Source organism: Chiloscyllium plagiosum, unplaced genomic scaffold (genome assembly GCF_037043375.1).
Source record: "Chiloscyllium plagiosum isolate Xiang-an unplaced genomic scaffold, Cpla_swu_hap1 HiC_scaffold_5, whole genome shotgun sequence".
NCBI lineage: Eukaryota > Metazoa > Chordata > Chondrichthyes > Orectolobiformes > Hemiscylliidae > Chiloscyllium > Chiloscyllium plagiosum.
In genome coordinates, this window is record NW_028270143.1 from 31,485,950 (window position 1) to 31,510,216 (window position 24,267).

Consider the following 24,267-nt stretch of genomic DNA (forward strand, 5'->3'; position numbering starts at 1 on the left):
ACATGGAGTTTAACTTAGATAACATGCGGGGTGCTGCATTTTGGAAAACACATCTTAGCAGGACTTATACACTTAATGGTAAGGTCCTAGGGAGTGTTGCTGAACAAAGAGACCATGGAGTGAAGGTTCATAGCTCTTTGAAAGTAGAGTCGCAGGGAGATAGGATAGTGAAGGAGGCATTTGGTATGCTTTCCTTTATTGGTCAGAGTATTGAGTACAGGAGTTGAGAGGTCATGTTGTGGCTGTACAGGACATTGGTTAGGCCAATTTTAGAATATTGCCTGCAATTCTGGTCTCCTTCATATCGGAAAGATGTTGTGAAACTTGAAAGGGTTCAGAAAAGATTAACAAAGATGTTGCCAGCATTGGAGAATTTGTACTATATGGAGAAGTTGAACAGGCTGGATCTGTTTTCACTGCAGCGTCAGAGGCTGAGGGGTGACCTTATAGAGGTTTATAAAATCATGAAGAGCGTGGATAGGATAAATAGACAAAGTCTTTTCCCTGGGATGAGGGAGTCCAGAACGAGTGGGCAGAGGTTGAGGGCGAGAGGTGAAAGATATAAAAGAGGGCAACTTTTTCACAGAGGGTGATGCATGTATGGAATGAGCTGCCAGAGGTAGCGGTGGAGTCTGGTACAATTGCAACATTTAAAAGGCATCTGGATGAGCATATGAATAGGAAGGATTTGGAGGGATATGGGCCGGATGCTGGCAGGTGGGACTAGACTGAGTTAGGATATCTGGTTGGTATGGACGAGTTGGTTCGAAGGGTCTGTTTCCGTGCTGTACATCTCTATGACTCTATGTTACCATGGCACCTTCTTTCTTCTTTTTGGATGATAACAAATTTGTTGATGTTTACATTTTAGAAGAAGACATACAAACAGATTTCATTCTCATCTAAGGAGCAGGCTCTGAACCAGAAGAGGATTTTGAAGACCTCATGTACGAAGAGTGAATTCTTAAAAATCTCTTGGAGCCCCTACTTAATACCGAACTCTGTCAACTACTTTTCTGAAGTCAGATAATTCACCTTTCTCTTTCATATGCCACCTTCTAAATATCTTTGATGATGGGGAATCTTTTCATATTTGCCTCAAGTGTGTTCCACCAATGTGACAGGGACACAAAAGGGGGTTTCATGATTATCCAACCTTTATAATCCCTTTTAGTACCTCAATGTTTTCTGGGGTTAACAATCATTTATTCAACTTCAATATTCCTTTGTCAACAGGCTGCTTCACCTCTAGATGACAGCCTGTAGAAAGTGGTGGTCAGTGAGGAACACCAGCTTGACATTGATGGTTTTGACACAAACAGATGTTAACCCTGAAGTGGTCAGACACATCTGGCCTCCAATATATGCATTTGTGCATCACTCTGTCTGTAGCATAACTACAATATTATGCAGCTTGGCGTCATTTATCATTTCATTCAGGAGGTTGGACATGGTGCCAATCCAATTTGCTGACTCATCTGCTAGATTGGCAAGCTACTATGGATGATGCAGTTGAAGTCACCAGTTGGCTGGCTAGTCTGCACATGACCAACAATAGCAGGAGCTGCTGAAAGATAACCAGTCGCTCACTATTCTGAGCCAGGTCATACACATTGATTGACCATTTTTGTACAGTATGTCTGCTACGAGAAAGCAACTCTCCGCCACCTCTTTAACATCAGAAATGGTGAAATTGTCTCCCCCATAGAAATGCCAAGGCACTCCTGATCAAAGTGATAGTCCATGGGATCATGATAGGCTGAATTCTGCAGCTTGGCTCTTACGGGTGACTATCAACTTTACCTCAGCAAAACATAAAGGGTTGGAATACAGTGAGTAACAAAGTAAACATTGATAGAGGAAAAATACCTTTAGACTCATTTAAAATCTTGTGTCTCTTAGCAGATCCATTGTGCAAGACACTGGGAAAACTCCTGCATGCCAGTCATGCTCACAAACAGTCTCAAGGTTAGGCCTGATCCACCTGACTGGAGTTACACCACCCTGGTGACATTACAATAGACTGTGATGCAAGAGGATTTGGAATCCATTGGAACTGATATTCCAGTTGCCACTCCCAGCTTCCCAGAGGTAGGGTGTGTGGCCTCTACCTTTCGAGGTCAGTGCATGCTAGCTTCTTCATTGTCTCTACAAGTTTGGAACATAGGCTTCGTCTCCTCCAGCTCCTTAACAGTTTGTCACTTCTTCTGCTGTGTCATTTTTGTTCCTGCTTCTCTTAAAAGTAGTCACCACTATAATCTATTTCTGATGGGAACTGAATCTTGCCATTAGTTCAGAGAGTGGCTTGGTCACTCTTGGTCTCGTGTTCTTCTTACTGACCACCTGCCAGTCACTGATTACCCCTCTGCTGGCTCCTCCTCAATTACTACAGTCTACTGAAGGAGGTGAGACTGAGAGTAACTGTTAGCGTCTTACAGCTTGCTGCTGGACACTTTCTGGATTAGTGGTGCTGGAAAAGCACAGCAGTTCAGGCAGCATCCGAGGTGCAGTAAAATCGATGTTTTGGGCAAAATCCCTTCATCAGGAATACAGGCAGAGTGCCTGAAGGGTGGAGAGGGTCCTCTCATTTATCTCTCCACCCTTCAGGCACTCTGCCTGTATTCCTGATGAAGGGCTTTTGCCCAAAACGCGATTTTACTGCTCCTCAGATGCTGCCTGAACTGCTGTGCTTTTCAAGCACCACTAATCCAGAATCTGGTTTCCAGCATCTGCAGTCATTGTTTTTACCCTGCCGGACACTTTCCTTGTTCCTTCCTGGTCCTAATTACATCAGAGAACCTGAACTCCCCCATTAAAAAATAGCTCATCATCTGAAACACAAGTTCATTGGGCACCCAGTTGGTTCTTCACCTCTTTGCTAGTCCATCAGGCTCAAGATGCCTTCCTTCCAATCGGGGGTGGGTTCTGCGGTGGCTGAATCATCCAATCCTGGAGCTGCAGACTCTGCCACAGGTGGGCCTGGTTGTGCTCAAGGAGACAGGTGGGTGGGTGGCACGTTTTGGGTTCTGCATACTTTTTCTGCTTTGCCTCCTGTGCTCCATCTGGGGACAGTCCAAGTGGAAGCAGATGCTTCTTCTTTAGTTTGTGCATTTGAGGGCAAGCAATTCCCAGGTGTCAGTGGGGATGCTGCATTTGTTTGGGGAGGCATTCAGTATGTCCTTCTAACATTTCCTCTGCCTCCCCCTAGTGATGCAGAACTCGGAGAAGAGCAATTGTTTAGGGAGTGTTTGTTTTGGATGTGCAGACAATGTGACCCACCCATAGCAGCTGGTCGAGTGTGACCAATGCCTTGGTACTGGGGGAGTTGGCCTGGGACAGGATGCTCATGTTGGGATATTTATCCTTCTGATCCATTTGCAGGATTTGTGCGAAGACAGCACTGGTGGTAACTCTACAAGGAATTGAGGTGTCTGCTGGACATGGTCCATGTTTCTGGTACATGCTGGGTGGCAGGGATGTCTGCTCTGTAGACCATGATACTGGTTCTGGGTTTGAGATCTCAGCTATCGAGCACTCTCCCTCAGATGTCCAAAGGCTGCAGTGGTGCATTGCAGTCGATGCTGGATTTCTTCATTAATACCTGCACACACCGTAAGGAAATTCCTGAGTTATAGTAAGTGATCCTAATTGTTATAGGGACGCGCCATGGATTTCGATAGTCGGGTTGGGTGTGGGAGGGGGTAATGTTGTTTGGCAGTATTGGGCCGGTAGAGAACCATTGTTCTCCAAATATTTACTTTGAAACCCATTCTCTTAAACACCTTGGTGAACGTGTCAACAATAGTTTGTAGCTCAGTCTTAGTGTGCACACATTGTCTATACAATGTTAGGTCCCTTTCAAAATAGCCATATTGCCCATCTTAACAGGACAGGAAGGCTCCCTACCCCAATCACACAGGTGACCGCAGTGAAAATTAACTTCAATAAAACAATACAAGGAAGCCTTAGACTAAGATTGGTTTTTGTGTAGAATTCTACCATTAAAACTTGTAAATTAGACAACTTATAGGACAATATTCTCTTCTACAGAAATCCTAGCATACAACTGTATGGATTAATAAACCTTGTGTCTTGTCTTTTGCATAAACTGCTGTAGCTACAAGGAGAGGGGTGAGGAAAAATCAGGCCAATGAAAGTGTCCCAGCAGCTCTCAGGAATGTGGGTCCAAAGCTCACATAGAGTCACAGGTCTGATTGGTTGCACATAGTCAGCCAGACTGAATTTTCTGATCGTGACTCAGATTGGGCCCTAGAGTCAGTGAAATGGTGCACCATTAGGGGGTAGGGGCAAGATGGCATTGGGAGTATTTGTGATTGATGCTGTGATCTTTGGACAGTTTCCCCCAATGCAGCATTTTCTGGGGCAGGGTCTCTTAGGACAAACCTTGAAGCAACAATCTCCAGCAGATATCAGGACCCTTATCTTTATGTACAAAAGGCTTAAAGTCTGCTTCATGCATTTCTAAATCCTACCTCTTGGTAGCTTTTACTCAATATGGCAGTGAACGAAGTTTGCATGTTTCAAACAACTATTTTAGTGTTTTACCCACCTCACGATACCAGAAAATACGCAACAAGCAGTCCAAATTTTCAAAATAATTCAGTATTCTCATAAAAGCAAAGGAACTGTTAACAATTCCAAAGATGTTTTTCTTTCACTACCTGACCTAGAGGCCTAATTTGCTCAGACTCCACCTGAAAAAAAAACTGCCCACAATCAGTCCTGAATCCAACGTCTACGAATTTTAATTTTTGTTACAATGAAAACATGATTTTCTAAATACACTCCATTATAACTGGTAACCACAAAAATCTATAAATATCCTCAGCCAAAATAAAAGAAATTATTTCCTTAATGAGGAGTACTAAATAGAAATGCAATATGTGGCAGTTCAGGACCTTTGTGTGTCTGTATCAGCGAAGTACAATTGCATGTGTAACTAACAATTTTTATCCAAACAGAGGTAAGTCATAATCAGAAGTACCCTTCTTTTACACTTTAAATGTTCAGCTTTATTTTAAACAAAAGGGCACATAGAATTAAAAATGCATTAGTCAGTCATGAATTTGAAATAATACGGTAAAAATAAGACCTCCTACTGATTAAACCATATTTCTTAAAAAAGACAAACCTTAGTCAAAGTTTCTCTCTTTTCAAAGATGGTTGCAGCTGCCTCTGGAACATCAGGTTGATTTAACATCTGAAGGTATTTCACCTCTCGTAGTACAGCAACAAGCTGAAACACAACATTCAATCAGAAACATTGCATTTGCAATAGTTAAATATCTCTTCAATAGAGATTGTCCCAGTATTGCACATGACAGATATAAAATCTCTAAATAGTTGCTTTACTTTAAAATCTTCGAACATTTGAATACTGGCAAAGAGAAAATTATTGAAATTTTTGCACTTATCATGACAATTTAAGGAAACACCAACATGTACGCTGCGTGAGATGGGTGGGGTGGCAAATACCAATCTCCTCTCATAAAATATAAATGTTTTTTTTCCCTTCGACCTGATATTCTTGTAAATTGTCTTCACGAGTACAAGATGGAAAGTTACAACATAGTGTATTTTTCTTCAAACGTTCTGCACTACCATTTTTGGTTTCCTACATTGTTTGCAGATGTTCACACCACACAGGAGACATAATGAGATCATTTGTGGTTAAGCTGCTTTCATGCAAAACAGAGCAAAAGATAGTGAGGGGAGAATTGCAAGACTATAACTGTAATACAATGTGTAACGGGGTAGTTCCTCCACAAATGATGATTGGTCATATTAATAGTCTTTTTTTAGCTACTTTGCCACTTTCAATTCTCAAACTATAGGATTTATTATCTTTTTGTAGTTGTACTTGTGCTGGTTTCCATTTCTGTTGTATGTTAGCAAGTTTCCAACAACTCTTTCTGGTACAAAGTTAAAAATCACACAACACCAGGTTATAGTCCAACAGGTTTATTTGGAATCTGTAGCTTGCAGAGCACTGCTACTTCATCAGGTGGTTGTGGAGAATAAGATTGTAAGACACAGAATTTATAGCAAAAGTTTACAGTGTGATGTAACTGAAATTATATACTGAAAAAACCCTGGATTGTTTGTTAAGTCTCTCATCTTTTAGAATCACCATGTTGGTTTCAGTTCTTTCATATGTAAATGGCAAAACTGTTTTAAAAAGTTACATTCTCAAGTGAACTTTAACAATCAGCCAAGATAACGTACTGAAAGTGAGAGTTTTCCTGTCTGAGATTGTCTGTGCCACAATGGTCAGACTGATTCTAATCTAAAAAATGGATTTACAGAATCTTACATGGAGTCATGCAGTTTTGAACAAAGTAAAATGTAATTCTGCAAGTACAAATTCACCCCACAAGCTTATATGTGTATGTGTGTGTGTGTGTGTGTGTGTGTAGGGGGGGTGTGGGGGGGTGTTGGGGGTGTATGAGTGTCTGTGAGACAGTGCGTGTATATGTGTTTGAATGAGTGTATAAAGGGGTATAAGTCTATGAGAGGGTGCGTGTGGGAGTGTCTGCGTGAGTGTGTGTGTCTGTGTAGGAGAATGTATGTGTCAGCATATGTCGGCGCGTGTGGAGAGGAGTGTCTGTCTGTGTGTGTGTTGTGTGTGTGTGTGTGTGTGTGTGTGGGGACACCTCCCACCATGTACGTGGCAGGTACTCATGCGACCTAGCCAATGTTGTCTATCTCAGGCAAGGGTGCCCTGAAGCATGGTACATTGGTGAGACTAAGCAAAGGCTACGGCAACAGATGATAGACACCGCACAACAATCAACAAACAGGGATGTTCCCTCCCAGTCAGAGAACACTTCAGCGGTGCGGGACATTTGACCTTGGACCTTCAGGTGACCATCCTCCAAGGCAAACTTCGGGGCAGGCAGCAATGCAACGTGGCCGAGCAGAGGCTGATAGTCAATTTTGGTACCCATGGGAACGGCCTCAACCGGGACCGTGGGTTCATGTCACAGTACAGGTGACCCCATTGCACCACACACACACACACACACACACACACACACAGACCCCCTCTCATATGCTCACACATACCCTCCCACACACACCCTCTCTCAGACTTACACCCTTTACACACACACACACTCATAACCACCCAGTCCCCTACACACACTCATAAGCACCCAGTCCCCTACACACACACACACACACACTCATAAGCACCCAGTCCCCTACACACACACACATACACACGTTTGTGGATTGAATTTGTCCTTGCTCAAAAAGTGCATGAATCCATGTAAGATTCTGCAAATCCATTTTTAGATTAGAACAGTCTGACCATTGTGGCACAGACAGCCTCACACAGGGAAACTCAAACTTTCAATACACTACCTAGGCTGACATGACACCAATTGTTAAAGTTCACTTGAGAATGTAACTTTTAAAAAGTTTTGCCATTTACATACGAAAGAACTGAAACCACTATGGTCATTCAAAAAGATGAAAGACTTTAACAAACAATCCAGGTCTTTTTCAATATATAATTTCAGTTACATCACACTGAACTTTTGCTATAAATTCTGTGTCTTACAATCTTATTCTCCACAACCACTTGATGGAGGAGCAGTGCTCTGAAAGCTCGTGCTTCCCAATGACCTGTTGGACTATAACCTGGTGTTGTGTGATTTTTAACTTTTTCTTTTTGGTAAGCTTTCATGGATTTTTACCTTATCAGCAAAACTGGACATGTTTAGCTTTACAAAAGTACAATGGCTTAAAAATCACTGAGTCAGGATTCAAAGTGGGGCAGGACTGGTCACTCAATATTCCAGGATACAGAGGCTTTAGGCGATACAAGGAGGAGATAAAAGAATAGGGGGTGTCACAATATTGACCAGGGGATCAATTAAGCGTAAAGGAGGGGTGACATCTTAGAAGGCTCCCCAAATGAAGCCACATAGGTAGAACTTAAACAGCAAAATGGAGCAATCACATTGCTGGTAATGTGCTAAAGGCCCTGTAACGGTCCAACAGAAATAGAAAAGCAGATGTGCAGGCAATTTTCAGAGAAATTTAAAAGTAATGGGGTAGTGACAGTGAGGGATTTCAACTTCGCCAATATTAAATGGGCTAGTCATCATGTGAAAGTTTTAGAGGGAGCAAAATTCTTAAAATACATTCAGGAGAGTTCTTTATGCCAGTATTTTGAAAGTGCTACAACAGACAGAAGGCTGTCCTGAACTTAAGTTTAGGTTATGTAGCCATGCAAGAGGTCAAAATATTAGTGGGGGACCATTTTGCGAACAGTTACCATAAATCTGTTAGATTCAAGATTGTTATGGAAAGGGTCAAGAATGGGCTTGAAATAAAAGGTCTAAACTCGGAGAAGGCCAATTTTAATAAGAGCAAATACATGATTTGGCCGGAGTGAACTGGGAGCAGATACTTTTACAGAAATCAATGTCAGAGCAATAGGCCATATTCAAGGAGGGAAGAGAGAGAGAGAACAGCCAACATATTTGAATAAAGACAAAACGGTGAGAGTAACAAATCCAATGAACTTGGATATTGAACCCTAGGTAAAGAAAAAAAGGCTTGAGGCAGAAAAGGAGGGCTCAAAACAGCAGAACCCTGAGACTAGTACAGAACCCTGAGAGTAGTACAGAATATGCAAGAGGACGTTAAAAAGAAAATTAGAAGAGCAAAGAAGGTAATGAAAGAATAATTGCTAGTAAAATAAATGAAAATCCTAAGCTATTTTACAAGTACATTAAAGGTAAAAGGATACCTAGGGCAAGAGTACTGCCTATTAAATATCACAGAAGTAATTTGTGCTTGGATCTAGAGGATGTAGGTAGGGTTTTAAAAATGCATACTTCACATCAGTGTTCCTTAGTCAGAGAGTCGATGTGGATACAGAAATCAGGGAGAAGAGCTGTGATGTATTTTTAAAAAATTAGCATAGACAGACACGGGGCTCCAAGTGGTTTGGCAGGCTTAAAAAAAGATAAATATCCTGGGCTGGATGAAATGTATCTGAGGCTGTTGAATGAGGCAAGAGAAGAAACAGTAGAGATGCTAATGTTTTGTTGAGCTGATACCCCCCAACAGGTTGGTTAGTGTCTGACCAAAATGATTACAATAAGACACCTGCACTTTATGGTGTAGCTAATTTATTGAGTTAAAATACTTAATTACACATATGAATTAATAATTGTTAGTTTACATGATTATAAAGTTACATAATTAGATTAAACAACTGAGATAAGCAGGAGAGTCTCTCACTGACCTTCTATCCATCGGGGACTTTGGTGAGCACTCAGAGCTCTATCTCAGATCACATGGCATCAGTTGCCTGAACCCCAGGCCAATGGTGTGAAGTCCAATGAATGGAGCAAAGCCTTTGATATTAATACCTTTCTGAAGCTAAGGTTATGAGCTGAGTTCCCATTTTATGATAGTTTCAGCACATTTCTAGACCATGTAGACTGTGCAAGCGGGTAGTTCACACCACCCTCAATGTCAGGTAGCCAAAAACGCACTGTTTTTGCATTAGGAGAAAGTGAGCACTGTTGATGCTGGAGATCAGAGTTGACAGTGCGGTACTAGAAAAGTACAGCGGGTCAGGCAGGATCCAAGGAGCAGGAGAATTGACGAATCAGAATAAGCCCTTCATCGAGAATGATGAAGGGCTTATGCTCCTTGGATGCTGCTTGACCTGCTGTGTTTTTCCAGCACCACACTCTCGACTGTTTTTGCATTAGGCCTGTCTTTCATGTACATTTTTCCACATTACTTGAATTGCTTATTGTCATATCCAATTAACCCTTAATGGTCTGGTTTGAAGATATTATTTTTTGGCCCAATATTACACCAATCAATAATTTTCAATTGCTCTCTGGTCATAGGAAAGGTGCTAGAGGACTAGAGGACAGACAATGTGGTACCATTGTTCAAGGAGGAAGCATGGCATAAATCAGGAAACTATAGGCCAGTCAGTCTAACCTAGTGATGGGGAAACCTGTTGGAAGCAATTCTGAAGAATCAACTTAATCTGCGCTTGGACAGACAGGCATTAGAATATTGTTCATTTTCATTTTATCCTTTATGAATTGACAGTCAGCATGGTTTTGTTAAGTGGGTCATGCCTGACCAACTAGATTGAATTTTTCGAAGAGACGACAAGGTATATTGGCGTAGTCTGCTTAGACTTCTGCAAGGTTTTTGATAAGATCCCAGAAGGCAGCCTGATAACAAAGGCAAGAGCCCATGGGATTGATGGAAATTTAGTAAATCGCAGCCAAAATGGACTGAGAGGTAGGAAATAGAGAGTGACAGGTGATGGTCAAGAGGTGTTTTTGCGATTGGAAGCCTGTATCCAGTGCAAGTCTGCAGGGATCAGTCTTGGGTTCCTTGCTGTTTGCGGATGTAGGAGGGTTGTTCAGAAAGTTCATTGATAAAATGAAAATTAGTGATGTGGAACATAGTGAGGAGGATAGTCTTACATTACAGGGCGGCACGGTGGTACAGTGGTTAGCACTGCTGCCTCGCAGCGCCAGAGACCCGGGTTCAATTCCCGACTCAGGCGACTGACTGTGTGGAGTTTGCACGTTCTCCCCGTGTCTGCGTGGGTTTCCTCCGGGTGCTCCGGTTTCCTCCCACAGTCCAAAGATGTGCAGGTTAGGTGAATTGGCCATACTAAATTGCCCGTAGTGTTAGGTAAGGGGTAAATGTAGGGGTATGGGTGGGTTTCGCTTCGGTGGGTCGGTGTGGACTTGTTGGGCCGAAGGGCCTGTTTCCACACTGTAATCTAATCTAATCTAACATAGACAAATTGGTCACAAGGGTTGATCAGTGGTAAATGAAATTCAATCTGGTTAAATGTGAGGTGATAGATTTGGACAGGACAAACAAGGCAAGGGAATATGTGATGAATGGTGGAACCCTGGGAACCACCAATAATCCTGAAGGACCTTGGTGTGCATGTCAACTGATCCCTTAATGTAGTGGGACAAGTAATTAAAGTCATTAAGGAGGCAAATGGCACTCTTGCCTTTATTAGATGAGGCTCAGAGTTTAACAGTATAGAGGTTATGCCGGAATGATATAAAACATTGGTTAGACCAGAGGTTGAGTACTGTATTGCAATTCTGGAATCCACATAATTGGATGAATGTGATCACACCGGAGAGTTTGCAGAGGGGATTTAGCAGGATGTTGCCTGGACTGGAGCGTTTAAGTTATGAAGAGAGATTAGATAGATGGAGCTGTTTTCCTCAGCATTCAGGAGATTGAATGGGGACGTGTCTAAGATGTATAAAATTATGACAGGCATAGATAGGGTAGATAGGAAGGAACTTTTGCCAGAGGCACAGATTGAAGGTATGGGGCAGGAGGTGAAGATGGTTGTAAGGACATTTTCTTCTCTCAGAGGATGGTGGGAATCTGAAACTCACTGCCTGTAAGAATGGTAAAGGCAGAAACCCTCACAACATTTGACACAGTCCAAGGCTATGGGCCAAGTGGTAGAAAATAGGATTAGAATAGTTAGGTGGCTGTTTTTGATTGGCTGAAGTATCTTTCTCTGTGCTATCAACCTCTACAGTTATGTCTGAACTTGAAACAGAATTATAACAAATTGCTTTACCAGCAACACTTACTTTTTAAACATGCATCCAGAGGTCCAAAAGCAGATCTGCATCACTGCTGACCTGATGCAAGTCCATGAGGGAAGGAGCAAAGGAAGCAATCAAAAATGTAGTTCCCCCCCAGCCACACATTCTATTTTTTTTAAAACTCAGCATTTTATTCGCACTTTCAATAGATTAAGCTAAATTTTTATCTGATAGTATTGAAGACAAGAGACATCTATCCTCACAACATCCCTCCACCAATACATTCATAATTAACCAATTTACAATTTTGATCCAGGGAGGGGTTTGATTGCCTTCAATGAAATATGGCTTTTTTCCTAGTGATCTTTGTGCTTTGGGGAAGCCACAAATCTATCCAAGCTTTGTGGCACTTTTGCGGTGTCTAGCTATGATATCTAAATTAGTGAAGGATAAACTGTAAAGCACAGGCATCAGCAAACTTTCTCTGCTTGAAGTCAATGTTTGCTCACTTATCACAGAGACCCCTTGTGATAGTGTGAAAGGAACTGTAAGATATGTTGCCTTTTGGCTCCTTCACAGCCATCGAGAGAGGAGTCCAGGCTGAATAATTATGGGTTACACTGAAAAAAAGCTTTCAAGAAGCAAACTCTTGTGATTCAAAGTAGCTCAATGTTTCTCATAGAATTTGTGTCCTGTCAATACTACGAGGTGAGCTAGCAGGCTACATCCTTTTGTATGGCCTCAGATTTTTTCCATCAACCTTGAGGAAGACAGCAATATTCATTTCCAGTAAATTCAGTTTAACTCAGTTATGTATGATTCTGCACGAGAGTTTCAACCAGTGCTTTTTTTATATAAATGGTCAGCCAGCAGAGTTGAATGACAAAGAAGAAAACCCTGCAGAAATTCAAGGCATCGAACTGGTTCGATGAACTGTATAGGTTCATTTCAATAAATGTGAATTGGGATATTAATGCCTTCTGTACCTGATGATCGAAGTTCACACTGAGAAAACCAGTTTCAGAATTACGCTTGATAATTGTTTGATCCAAGTTGAACTGACAAATTGTGTGAACCCCACTTGTCCATGACAAGTAAATCTGTTCTTCATACTCATCCAGTAAAGTCAGCATCTCCATATATTTCTGATAGACTATCCCAGCTTCTGAGCCTTCAAGATTTCTAAAAAGAAATATTATTGAATAAATTCATTCCCATTCATTTTATTTTACAAACTGTTCACAATAAAGGAAGAAGATTAGAAATAATCTCATTCCAATCAAAGAATTATTATGAATCTTGGTTTATCGTTATAGTTCATCCTACATATAGCCTATCCTACAATACAAGCCAATCATTCTCTACAACATAGCAAGAGAAAAGATCAGACTACAAATCACCTGAACTGCCTACCATTTATATCTGAACTGACTGTCCAAGAGATCCTGTAATAAGCTAGAACTGTGAAAAGTTCATTTATTTGGTATATTAATAAATAAATGTTAGAAAAAGTTAAATCTGATCTCTAGTGCTGCTAATTTAAGAAAAAAATCTGCTTATCGTATAGGCAGCCCTTCTCAAATCAAATGACAAAATCTCTTCATTAGAATGATTCTTGTTTCCCTCTTAATACTATATACATTATTTCATCCTAAGTGAAAATATCTAATTCTACACACTCCTATTTCCTACTTATACAACTGCGACAAAACCAAGATTTATGCAACCAAACTGTTGCAAAGATCTTTCCTTAAAAATACTCTGACTTTTAAACCCAAGAGGAGTGTTATTCAAGGCTGCATTTGTGTCAACAATACAGGAGTGTAGGACATTAGATTACTTACAGTGTGGAAACAGGCCCTTCAGCCCAACAAGTCCACCTCCGAAGAGCAACCCACCCAGAGCCATTCCCCGACATTTACCCCTTCACCTAACACTACGGGTAATTTAGCATGGCTAGTTCACCTAACCTGCACATTTTTGGACTGTGGGAGGAAATCGGAGCACCCAGAGGAAACCCACGCAGACACAGGGAGAATGTGCAAACTCCACACAGTCAGTTGCCTGGGGCTGGAATTGAACCCAAGTCTCTAGCACTGTGAGGCAGCAGTGCTAACCACTGTGCCACCGTACCACCCATGATTGGAGAAAGAACTGGAGGAGAAGTGGCTGGGGGTGGGGGGGGGGGTGGGGGGTGTTTGTGGGAAAGGCCTACTGGGTCCATGGCCCTCATTGTCATCTCTCCAGTCACACCTTGCCTTCTGGATCTCTTCTATCCTCAGGCCGGGGGATTCACCCCAACCCCAAGTCCTCTCTACTGATAACTATTCAACTCTTTCCATCCTTAAAGCTGCTCGTTTCCCAGATGGATGTGACTTCACCAGGTCCAACAACTACAAAGAGATAAGAGTAAATATTTTAAGAGTGTGAGCAAATACAGAGGAACCTCAATTATCGGGCATTTGATTAGCCGAACTTCGGATCAAGTGAACAAGATCGGAAGGTCCCAATGCATGGCTAACTATATTATGCGACAATGATTACCTGGCAACTGATTAACCAAATGAAATACTCCCCACCCGTGTCCTTCATATAATCAAGGTTCCTCTGTGTACATTTGCAAAAAAAGTCTTCAGAATTAAGTGTCACCGGTGCTATTGATGTGCTGTCAGTAGGTTTTTTCTCTCTTTCCCATGCTCCTCAGCTGCTGTCTGATCTGCTGCCCTCTTCCAGCTTCATATCGAATGACTCTGATTTCCAGCATCTGTAGACCTCACTGTCTCCTAGTCACTGAAAACTAACACTGTGAAGTCTCTTCTAAGGATACCCACCTTGAAGAAGCTTTCCTCCTCCCTCTGAAGACAGGTCAGTCAGTCTGTCGCCCAATGTGACCCCAAAGTTACCACCTCTGCTCTGAAGCTCTTCAACCACACTCTGAAACAACCTCTTCCTACTCACCAAATCACTCCAACCTTCCCACCCTTCACAATAACCCCCTATCTGCATCCACCTATCGCCATCCCACCTACCGTTCCCCCCAGCCCCAGCCTCACCCCCTCCCTCTAATTATTTCTGGGCTCCACTCCCCAGTCCTGATGAAAGGTTTCAGCCCAAAATATTGACTTTCTTGCTCCTCAGATGCTGTCTGACCTGTTGCGCTTTTCCAGCTTCACATCTAATGACTCTGACTTCTGGCACCTACAGTCCTGACTGTCTCCTCCCCATGTCTAAGTGCACTCCCCACTTCAAAATGCTTCTCTGCACATATGCAATACTGTATATGTGATTGAGTCATGCACATACTTATTCCTGAATTAGTGCACATGCCACAGTCAAACACTGCTAGTATCCAATGGTTTACCTCTGAAGTCACTCCTCCCGGTGAAGGATGGCACTGAATCCTTTTCCAGCACTTCCACTGCTTTACTCATCATATTTCCATTTCCATTATACTTCTGAAAGGTAGATTATCAAGCCCTGGTATTTGTCAGTCTTTAACCCCATTAATTTCCTGAGCACTATTTTCTTCCTAGTCTCACCAGAACCTTGGCTCCCGAACATTTCTGGGAGGTTATTTATATCCTCTTTCAAGAAGACAGAACTGCAGTCTGTATTGTATTATTTTGCTATTCCTTTGCCTCCATCATTAGTTCCTTGTTTTCTGACTGTATTTTTTGTGTCAGACAAAGTCAGCATGGGTTATGAACACCTTCCAGAAATGTTACGGAACCAAGGGTCTAGTGAAAGGGAGGAAGTGAAGGAAATAGTATTAGTCAGAAAGTGGTGCTGGGGAAATTAATGGAGGTCTGTCCCAGTTACCCTGGAAGCTGCTATGATGTTTACATACTAGAGATCTCACAAGTTCCTGTCTCCTTCCAAGAACCTCGGGCCATATTGGGATAACTGATGGGAGACCAGAGCTATCCTCTCCAAACTTCACTGATGACACCTTAATATAACCCTCAGACTGGCATGGAATGGTGATACATTGCTGTCCACATTTCCACCAGGGCCTCTCTACCTCCTTCAGAGACCTTCTCCTGCAATGACACAAAGGGAGGTACGGTATGTGGTGGTAGTGTTGGGAGGTGTGTTAGAGTTAGAGTGAGGGTTAGAGACCCTGTAGGTGAGAGGTAGCAGAGAGAAAATGGGAGCACTTGCAGAGTGCAGACAATCACTAATGCCCTGTTGGGTTGTTTATTTCAGCCCAGTGATCTGAGCTGATATCTCTGACCAGGCTGGCTATATCCAGATAATGACCTCCTCTGGCAGTCTAGAAGAAAAAGCACTGCTCTTCTTCCAACCACCCAATCCACCAGCACATCCAGGTCTCTCTTAACAAAATGAGAAGCAAACATGCCTTCTGGACCACATATTTCAAGATAAGAGTGTAGTACTATAGTGAAAGGGCAGTCCCTGGCTTGCAGCACCAGAACTGCTGTGGAGTTAGGATTTAAATATGGCACCAGTGGCACAGACTGAAGTCCTCAAGTGGTGAGCACTTCCACCCCAAACTGAGAAACACATTTGTAAGGAGATTTCAGTTATCTGTAAGAATAATAGGGTGGTTATAGTAGGGGATTTTAACTTTCCAAACATAGACTGGGGCTGCCATATTGTTAAGGGTTTAGGTGAAGAGGAATTTGTTAAGAGTGTACAAGAAAACCTTCTGAGTCAGTATGTGGATGTACCTACAAGAGAAGGTGCAAAACTTGACCGTGCTATACATCTCTGTGACTGTATGACTTTCCAGCCACACAGTGGCATAGGCAAGATGCTGGAAAGGGCAGACACATAATTAGTGAGCTGATTCCATGATTCCCTTTACCCAAAAAAAGGAAAATTCAGCCCAATGTTCTGCCATTTCTCAAATGTGCAATAATTTTGATTTCCTATTTCTGCTCGTCTGCTCCCACAACAGATAAAAACAATGACTGCAGATGCTGGAAACCAGATTCTGGATTAGTGGTGCTAGAAAAACACAGCAGTTCAGGCAGCATCCGAGGAACAATAAAATCGACGTTTTGGGCAAAAGCCCTTCATCAGAAATACAGGAGTGCCTGAAGGGTGGAGAGATAGATGAGAGGAGGGTGGGGGTAGGGAGTAAGTAGCATAGAGTACAATAGGTGAGTGGGTGTGGGGATTAAGGTGATAGGTCAGGGAGGAGGGTGGGGGAAGTTAGCAAAGAGTACAATGTGTGGATGGGGGTGGGATGAAGGTGGTTGGTCAGAGAGGAGGGTGGAGTGGATAGGTGGAAAAGAAGATAGGCAGGTAGGACAAGTCATGGGGACAGTGCTGAGCTGGAAGTTTGGAACTGGGGTGAGATAGGGGAAGGGGAAATGAGGAAACTGTTGAAGTCCACAATGATGCCCTGAGCTTGAAGTGTTCTGAGGAGGAAGATGAGGCGTTCTTCCTCCAGGCGTCTGGTGGTGAGGGAGCAGCAGTGAAGGAGGCCCAGGACCTCCATGTCCTCGGCAGAGGGGGAGGGGGAGTTGAAATGTTGGGCCACAGGGCGGTGTGGTTGATTGGTGTGGGTGTCCCAGAGATGTTCCCTAAAGTGCTCTGCTAGGAGGTGTCCAGTGTCCCCAATGTAGAGGAGACCGCGTCGGGAGTAACAGATACAATAAATGATATTGGTGGATGTGCAGTTAAAACTTTGATGGATGTGGATGCCTCCTTTAGGGCCTTGGATAGAGGTGAGGGAGGAGATGTGGGCGCAGGGTTTGCAATTCCTGTGGTGGCAGGGGAAGGTGCCAGGACAGGAGGGTGGGTTGTTGGGGGGCGTGGACCTGACCAGGTAGTCACTGAGGGAATGGTCTTTGCGGAAGGGAGAAAGGGGTGGGGAGGGAACTATATCCCTGGTGGTGGGGTCCGTTTGGAGGTGGCGGAAATGTCGGTGGATGATTTGATTTATGCGAAGGTTGGTAGGGTGGAAGGTGAGTACCAGGGGGGTTCTGTCCTTGCTATGGTTGGAGTGGTAGGGTCTGAGGGCGGAGGTGCGGGATGAGGACGAGATGCGTGGAGGGCATCTTTAACCACGTGGGAAGGAAAATTGCGGTCTCTAAAGAAGGAGGCCACCTGGTGTGTTCTGTGGTGGAATTGGTCCTCCTGGGAGCAGATATGGCGGAGGCAGAGGAATTGGGAATACGGGATGGCATTTTTGCAGGAGGTAGGTGGGAAGAGGTGTGATCCAGGTAGCTGTGGGAGTCGGTGGGTTTGTAAAAAATGTCGGAGTCAAGTCGGTCGTCATCAATTTAGATGGAGAGGTCCAGGAAGGGGAGGGAGGTGTCAGAGATGGTCCAGATAAATTTAAGATCAGGGTGGAATGGGTTGGTGAAGTTGATGAATTACACAACCTCCTCGAGGGAGCACGAGATGGCGCCAGTGCGGTCATCATTGTAGTGGAGGAAGAGGTGGGGAGTGGTGCCGGTGTGATTATGGAAGATGGACTGTTCTACGTAGCCAACAAAGAGACAGGCATAGCTGGGGCCCATATGTGTGCCCATGGCTACCCCTTTGGTCTGGAGAAAGTTGGAGGATTTGAAGGAGAAATTGTTAAGGGTGAGGACCAGTTCGGCCAAACGAATGAGCGTGTCGGTGGAAGGGTACTGTTGGGGACGTCGGGAGAGGAAAAAATGGAGGGTTTGGAGGCCCTGGTCATGGCGGATGGAGGTGTAGAGGGATTGGATATCCATGGTGAAGATGAGGCGTTGGGGGCTGGGGAAACTGAAGTCTTGGAGGAGGTGGAGGGCATGGGTGGTGTCTCGAATGTATGTGGGGAGTTCCTGGACTAGGGGCAATAGACAGTGTCGAGGTAGGTAGAGATGAGTTCAGTGGGGCAGGAGCATGCTGAGACAATGGGTCGGCCAGGATGGTCAGGCTTGTGGATCTTGGGAAGGAGGTAGAACCAGGCAGTGCGGGGTTCCCGGACCATGAGGTTGGAAGCTGTGGGTGGGAGATCTCCTGAGGTGATGAGGTTCTGTATGGTCTGGGGGATGATGGTTTGGTGATGGGGGGTGGGGTAATACTCGAGGGGGCAGTAGGAGGAGGTGTCCTCGAGTTGGAATCTGGCTTCAGCGGTGTCGAGGTCAGTGCGCCAGACTACCACTGCGCCCCCTTTATCTGCTGGTTTGATGGTGAGGTTGGGATTGGAGCAGAGGGAGTGGAGGGCTGCGCGTTGTGAGGGTGAGAGGTTGGAGTGGGGGAGGGGGGTAGACAGGTTGGGGCAGTTAATGGCCCGACGGCAGTTGGAAATGAAGAGGTCGAGGGCAGGTAATAGGCCAGCACGGGGTGTCCAGGTGGATGCAGTGTGTTGGAGATGGGCGAAGGGGTCCTCGGAAGGTGGGCGGGAGTCCTGATTGAGAAAGTGAGCTCGGAGGTGGAGGCGGCGGAAGAAGTGTTTGACGTCACGGCGTGTATTAAATTCATTGATGCGGAGACGGAGGGGGATGAAGGTGAGTCCTTTGCTGAGGACTGATTGTTCATCCTCAGTGAGGGGGAGATCTGGAGGGGTGGTGAAAACTCGGAAGGGCTGGGAGCTGGGATCTGGTGTGGGTGTGGAGTTGGGAGTAGGGGCGGAGCTGTAACTGGAGTGGGTGTGGCGGTGGGAGGAATGGGGAGAGAGTCATGAGAGGGGTGGTGTTCCCCTCAGGGTTCTGGGGAGGCGGGGATGGTGACAGTGGGATCTGTGGGGAGCAGATCAGCAGAATGCAGGTGAGTGGCGTTGGTGGGGCGGGGGGAAGTTGTAGCAAACACGGCAGTGGGGGGGCCGACGTCACGGAGCGTGTGACATCAGCGATGATGTGAGGGGCGGAAGTGATGTCACGTGTGGTGCATGTGGAATTGTGAGGGGCGGAAGTGATTGTGGAAGCAGCCATGATGGGGGCGGAAGTGACGTCATCAATCAGCGTGGGGGTGGCAGCTGCACCAGCCGCATGGCTAATGGCATCCGAGAAGTTTCAGAGGCCGGGGGAATCTTCTGGACACCCCATGCTGGCATATTACTTGCCCTCGACCTCTTCATTTCCAACTGCCACCGGGACATTGACTGCCTCAACACTGTCCTATCCCCCACTCGTCCAGGAACTCCCCACATACGTTCGAGACACCACCCACGCCCTCCACCTCCTCCAAGACTTCTGTTTCCCCAGCCCCCGACGCCTCATCTTCACCATGGTTATCCAGTCACTCTACACCTCCATCCGCCATGACCAGGGCCTCCAAGCCCTCCGTTTCTTCCTATTCCGATGTCCCCAACAGTACTCTTCCACCGACACGCTCATTCATTTGGCCGAACTGGTCCACACCCTTAACAATTTCTCCTTCGAATCCTCCCACTTCCTCCAGACCAAAGGGATAGCCATGGGCACCCGTATGGGCCCCAGCTATGCCTGTCTCTTTGTTGGCTACGTAGTGCAGTTGATCTTCTGTAATTACACCGGCACCACTCCCCACCTCTTCCTCCGCTACACTGATGATTGCATTGGCGCCACCTCGTGCTCCCGCGAGGAGGTTGAGCAATTCATCAACTTCACCAACATATTCCACCCTGATCTTAAATTTACCTGGACCATCTCTGACACCTCCCTCCCCTTCCTGGATCTCTCCATCTCCATTAATGACGATCGACTTGACTCCGACATTTTTTACAAACCCACCGACTCCCACAGCTACCTGGATTACATCTCTTCCCACCCTACCTCCTGCAAAAATGCCATCCTGTATTCTCAATTCCTCTGCCTCCATCGTATCTGCACCCAGGAGGACCAGTTTCACCACAGAATACACCAGGTGGCCTCCTTCTTTAGAGACCGCAATTTTCCTACCCACATGGTTAAAGGTGCCCTCCAACGCATCTCGTCCACATCCCGCACCTCCGCCCTCAGACCCTACCACTCTAACCGTAACAAGGACAGAACCCCCCTGGTGCTCACCTTCCACCCTACCAACCTTCGCATAAACCAAATCATCCACCGACATTTCCGCCACCTCCAAACGGACCCCACCACCAGGGATATAGTTCCCTCCCCACCCCTTACTCCCTTCCGCAAAGACCGTTCCCTCAGTGACTACCTAGTCAGGTCCACGCTCCCCCAACAAACCACCCTCCCGTCCTGGCACCCTCCCCTGCCACCGCAGGAATTGCAAACCCTGCGCCCACACCTCCTCCCTCATCTCCATCCAAGGCCCTAAAGGAGCCTTCCACATCCATCAAAGTTTTCCCTTCACATCCACCAATATCATTTATTGTATCTGTTACTCCCGACGCGGTCTCCTCTACATTGGGGACACTTGACGCTTCCTCGCAGAGCACTTTAGGGAACATCTCTGGGACACCCGCACCAATCAACTACACCGCCCTGTGGCCCAACATTTCAACTCCCCCTCCCACTCTGCTGAGGACATGGAGGTCCTGGGCCTCCTTCACCGTCGCTCCGTCACTACCCGACGCCTGGAGGAAGAACGCCTCATCTTCCGCCTCGGAACACTTCAAGCTCAGGGCATCAATGTGGACTTCAACAGTTTCCTCATTTCCCCTTCCCTTACCTCACCCCATTTCCAAACTTCCAGCTCAGCACTGTCCCCATGACTTGTCCTACCTGCCTATCTTCTTTTTCACCTATCCACTCCACCCTCCTCCCTGACCTATCACCTTCATCCCCACACCCACTCACCTATTGTACTCTATGCTACTTTCTCCCCACCTCCACCCTCCTCTCATCTATCTCTTCACCCTTCAGGCTCTCTGCTTATATTCCTGATGAAGGGTTTTGCCCGAAACGTTGATTTTACTGCTCCTCGGATGCTGCCTGAACTTCTGTGCTTTTCCAGCACCACTAATCCAGAATCCCACAAAAGATGCCAATCAGCAATATTAATTCAAGCTGCCATCTCTCAACAATACAATGCAGCTTCCCCAAGTGTGACTGTATGAGATGTTTTGCCAGTATTGGTTCTGATTGTGGGCGGCACGGTGGCACAGTGGTTAGCACTGCTGCCTCACAGCGCCAGAGACCCGGGTTCAATTCCCGCCTCAGGCGACTGACTGTGTGGAGTTTGCACGTTCTCCCCGTGTCTGCGTGGGTTTCCTCCGGGTGCTCCGGTTTCCTCCCACGGTCCAAAGATGTGCAGGTCAGGTGAATTGGCCATGCTAAATTGCCCGTAGCCTTAGGTAAGGGGTAAATGTAGGGGCATGGGTGGGTTGCGCTTCGGCGGGGCGGTGTGGACTTGTTGGGCCGAAGGGCCTGTTTCCACACTGTAAGTAATCTAATAACCTTTACAGTCTATTTCCCAAAGGAACTGTACATGAACAGAAGCAAATAAACATAGATTTACACACAAATGGCCAAAACGTACATGAGCTACATAACATAAGCATTTCTTCCGTTATATCATAGCAACAGCTATGAGTAACTACTGAATGTTGTAACCTAACATTAACTTATAATGAAGAAATATTAGGACAGATATTCCGCAGAAATGTTCAATTATTTAATGGCTTTATACACGGAAGTCATGACACTTACATGTGATCAATAAGCCTGAAATTTGACCAAGGTATCTGAATCCTTTCCTTAAGTTCTTTGGCCCATTTTAAGTTTCCTGAAGTTGAAGACATGTTCTTGTTTAATAACACAGCACCTTTCAGCTCCTATTTGTCAGATACACAGACATACAATTAAACAAACCCTACTCCTTATTTTCAGCCCTAAAAATAGATCACTTCATTAATTTCACATTTTTTTACACTTTATTAGTCAATAAACTCATTACACTAACAGTTTTAAAGCTGAAATCTGCATCCCACACACTAAAAGCAAAGTGAAATGTGGAGAGAATAATTAAAAATGTATATAATAAAACAAGTTACAGTAATTGGATTTCACTACATCTTGTTCAAAACATACAAGAGACACCTAGCAGTTGAATAGTTTACTCACAGACCTCTAACAGCCCATTTGGAACACACAACCTCTACCACATGGAAGGACAAGGGGCATAGGAACAACACCACCTGCAAGTTCTGCTTCAAGCCAAACACCACCCTCACTTGGAACTACGCTGTCATTTCTTTACTGTTTGTGGGTCAAAGTCCTGACATTCCCTTACTATCTGCGGATGGACCTACAATCCCAAGCATAAGTGGTTCAAGAAGCCAAATTTAGCAGCATCTTCTCCACAGCACGAAAGGATGGACCATAAACACTAGCCCAGCCATCAACAACCATATCACATGAACAATTAAGTAGCTTACATCTCCTCCACAGGAAATGCAGTTGAAACAGGAATATTCAACTATGGGGTACATAGTTGTGTCTTTGTCTTTGTAACATCTGAGTACAACAGACACACTGACTGCAGTTAAATCAGTTTTCAGGAAAACATGAAAAAGTCAATTTACCCTTTGAACCTGTGACACAGTGCAAAGAGATCTACAATCTGACACTATTATCCATCCCAATCCATTTTCTTTGATTCCTCCTGGAAACAAAAAGCCAGATGTCAGATTCAAATTTGATTTGGCATCAATTGGTGTTTGCATAGAATGCAAGTTTCTATCAACCTTTTGTGGAATTATCTAATTTCATTCCTGAGTTCTAATTTTTGGGCTCAAGTACTAGACTCCCCATCCTGTGGAAATAATTCCATTGTATCTAAAAGCTAACAATTGCAAGTGCTGGACCCCTGAAATAAAACAATAAGTGACTGGAGAAACGAGCCAGTCTGGGTGCATCCGTGAACAAAGAAACAAAGGTTAATATTTTGAGTGCAGTGACTCATTTTCGCATCTGTAAAGCATGTATTCCTCATAGGAGATGTCATCTTGGATTATACCAAATAAATGCAAATCTTACTTTTTGTAACACTCTAAGTTTAAAACAACTGTTGGTGTTGCCACCAAAGAAGAAAATCTCACAGCCAGTCCAGTTGTCGGGCACCATGAGCCCCACTCAAATGCTCTGGAAATTCTTCCAAGGACACTGGTCAATCATGCTATCCCATATGACCAGCAAGTGCCTCTGGGGCTGTGACTGGCACTTACATTTTGCTGGTCGTAACCGAATGAGGCCAAGAGACCAATTTTATACAGCCACAGAAACATATAGCATGGAAACAGACCCTTCAGTCCAACCAGTCCACGCTGACCATAGTCCCAAACTAAAACAGCTTCATTTGTCTGCGAGTTGCCCATATCCCTCCAAACATTTCTTATTCATGTACTTACCTAAATGTCTTTCTAACATTGTAACTGTACCCGATTCCTCCACTTCCTCAGCAAATTCATTCCACACACAAACCACTGTCTAAAACAAATAACCTCGCAAGTCTTTTTGAAAATCTTTCGCCTTTCACCTTAAAAATATGCCCGCTAGTCTTGAAATCCCCACTCTCGGGAAAAGACACCTGTCGTCCACTTTATTTACACTCCTCATGATTTTATAAACCTCCTATGCTCCAGTGAGAGAAATCCCAGCCTTTCTTTATAACTCAAACTCTCCATTCCCGGCAACATTCCGGTAAAACTCTTCTAAAATGCCTTCTTAACGACCTTATCTATATGTGATGCAAACTTCAAAAAATTATGTACCTGAAATGCTTGGTCTTTCTGATCTACAACACTTCCCATGGCCTACTTGTCATAAGTCTTGTCTTTGTA

General features: G+C 44.6%; 1 protein-coding gene across 1 annotated transcript in view; it reads right to left on the reverse strand.

Annotated features, from left to right (window-relative positions):
- The window catches only part of LOC148149901 (dynein axonemal heavy chain 11-like), a 170,439-nt gene that overhangs the window by 65,637 nt on the left and 80,535 nt on the right, over positions 1 to 24,267 (reverse strand). The window contains exons 11-13 of the mRNA XM_087987077.1: positions 22,136 to 22,260; positions 12,596 to 12,791; positions 5,153 to 5,257 (exon numbers count right to left, since the gene is read on the reverse strand). Coding sequence (XP_087843203.1) covers positions 5,153 to 5,257; positions 12,596 to 12,791; positions 22,136 to 22,260 — 426 coding nt within the window. The remainder of the gene's footprint in view (positions 1 to 5,152; positions 5,258 to 12,595; positions 12,792 to 22,135; positions 22,261 to 24,267) is intronic.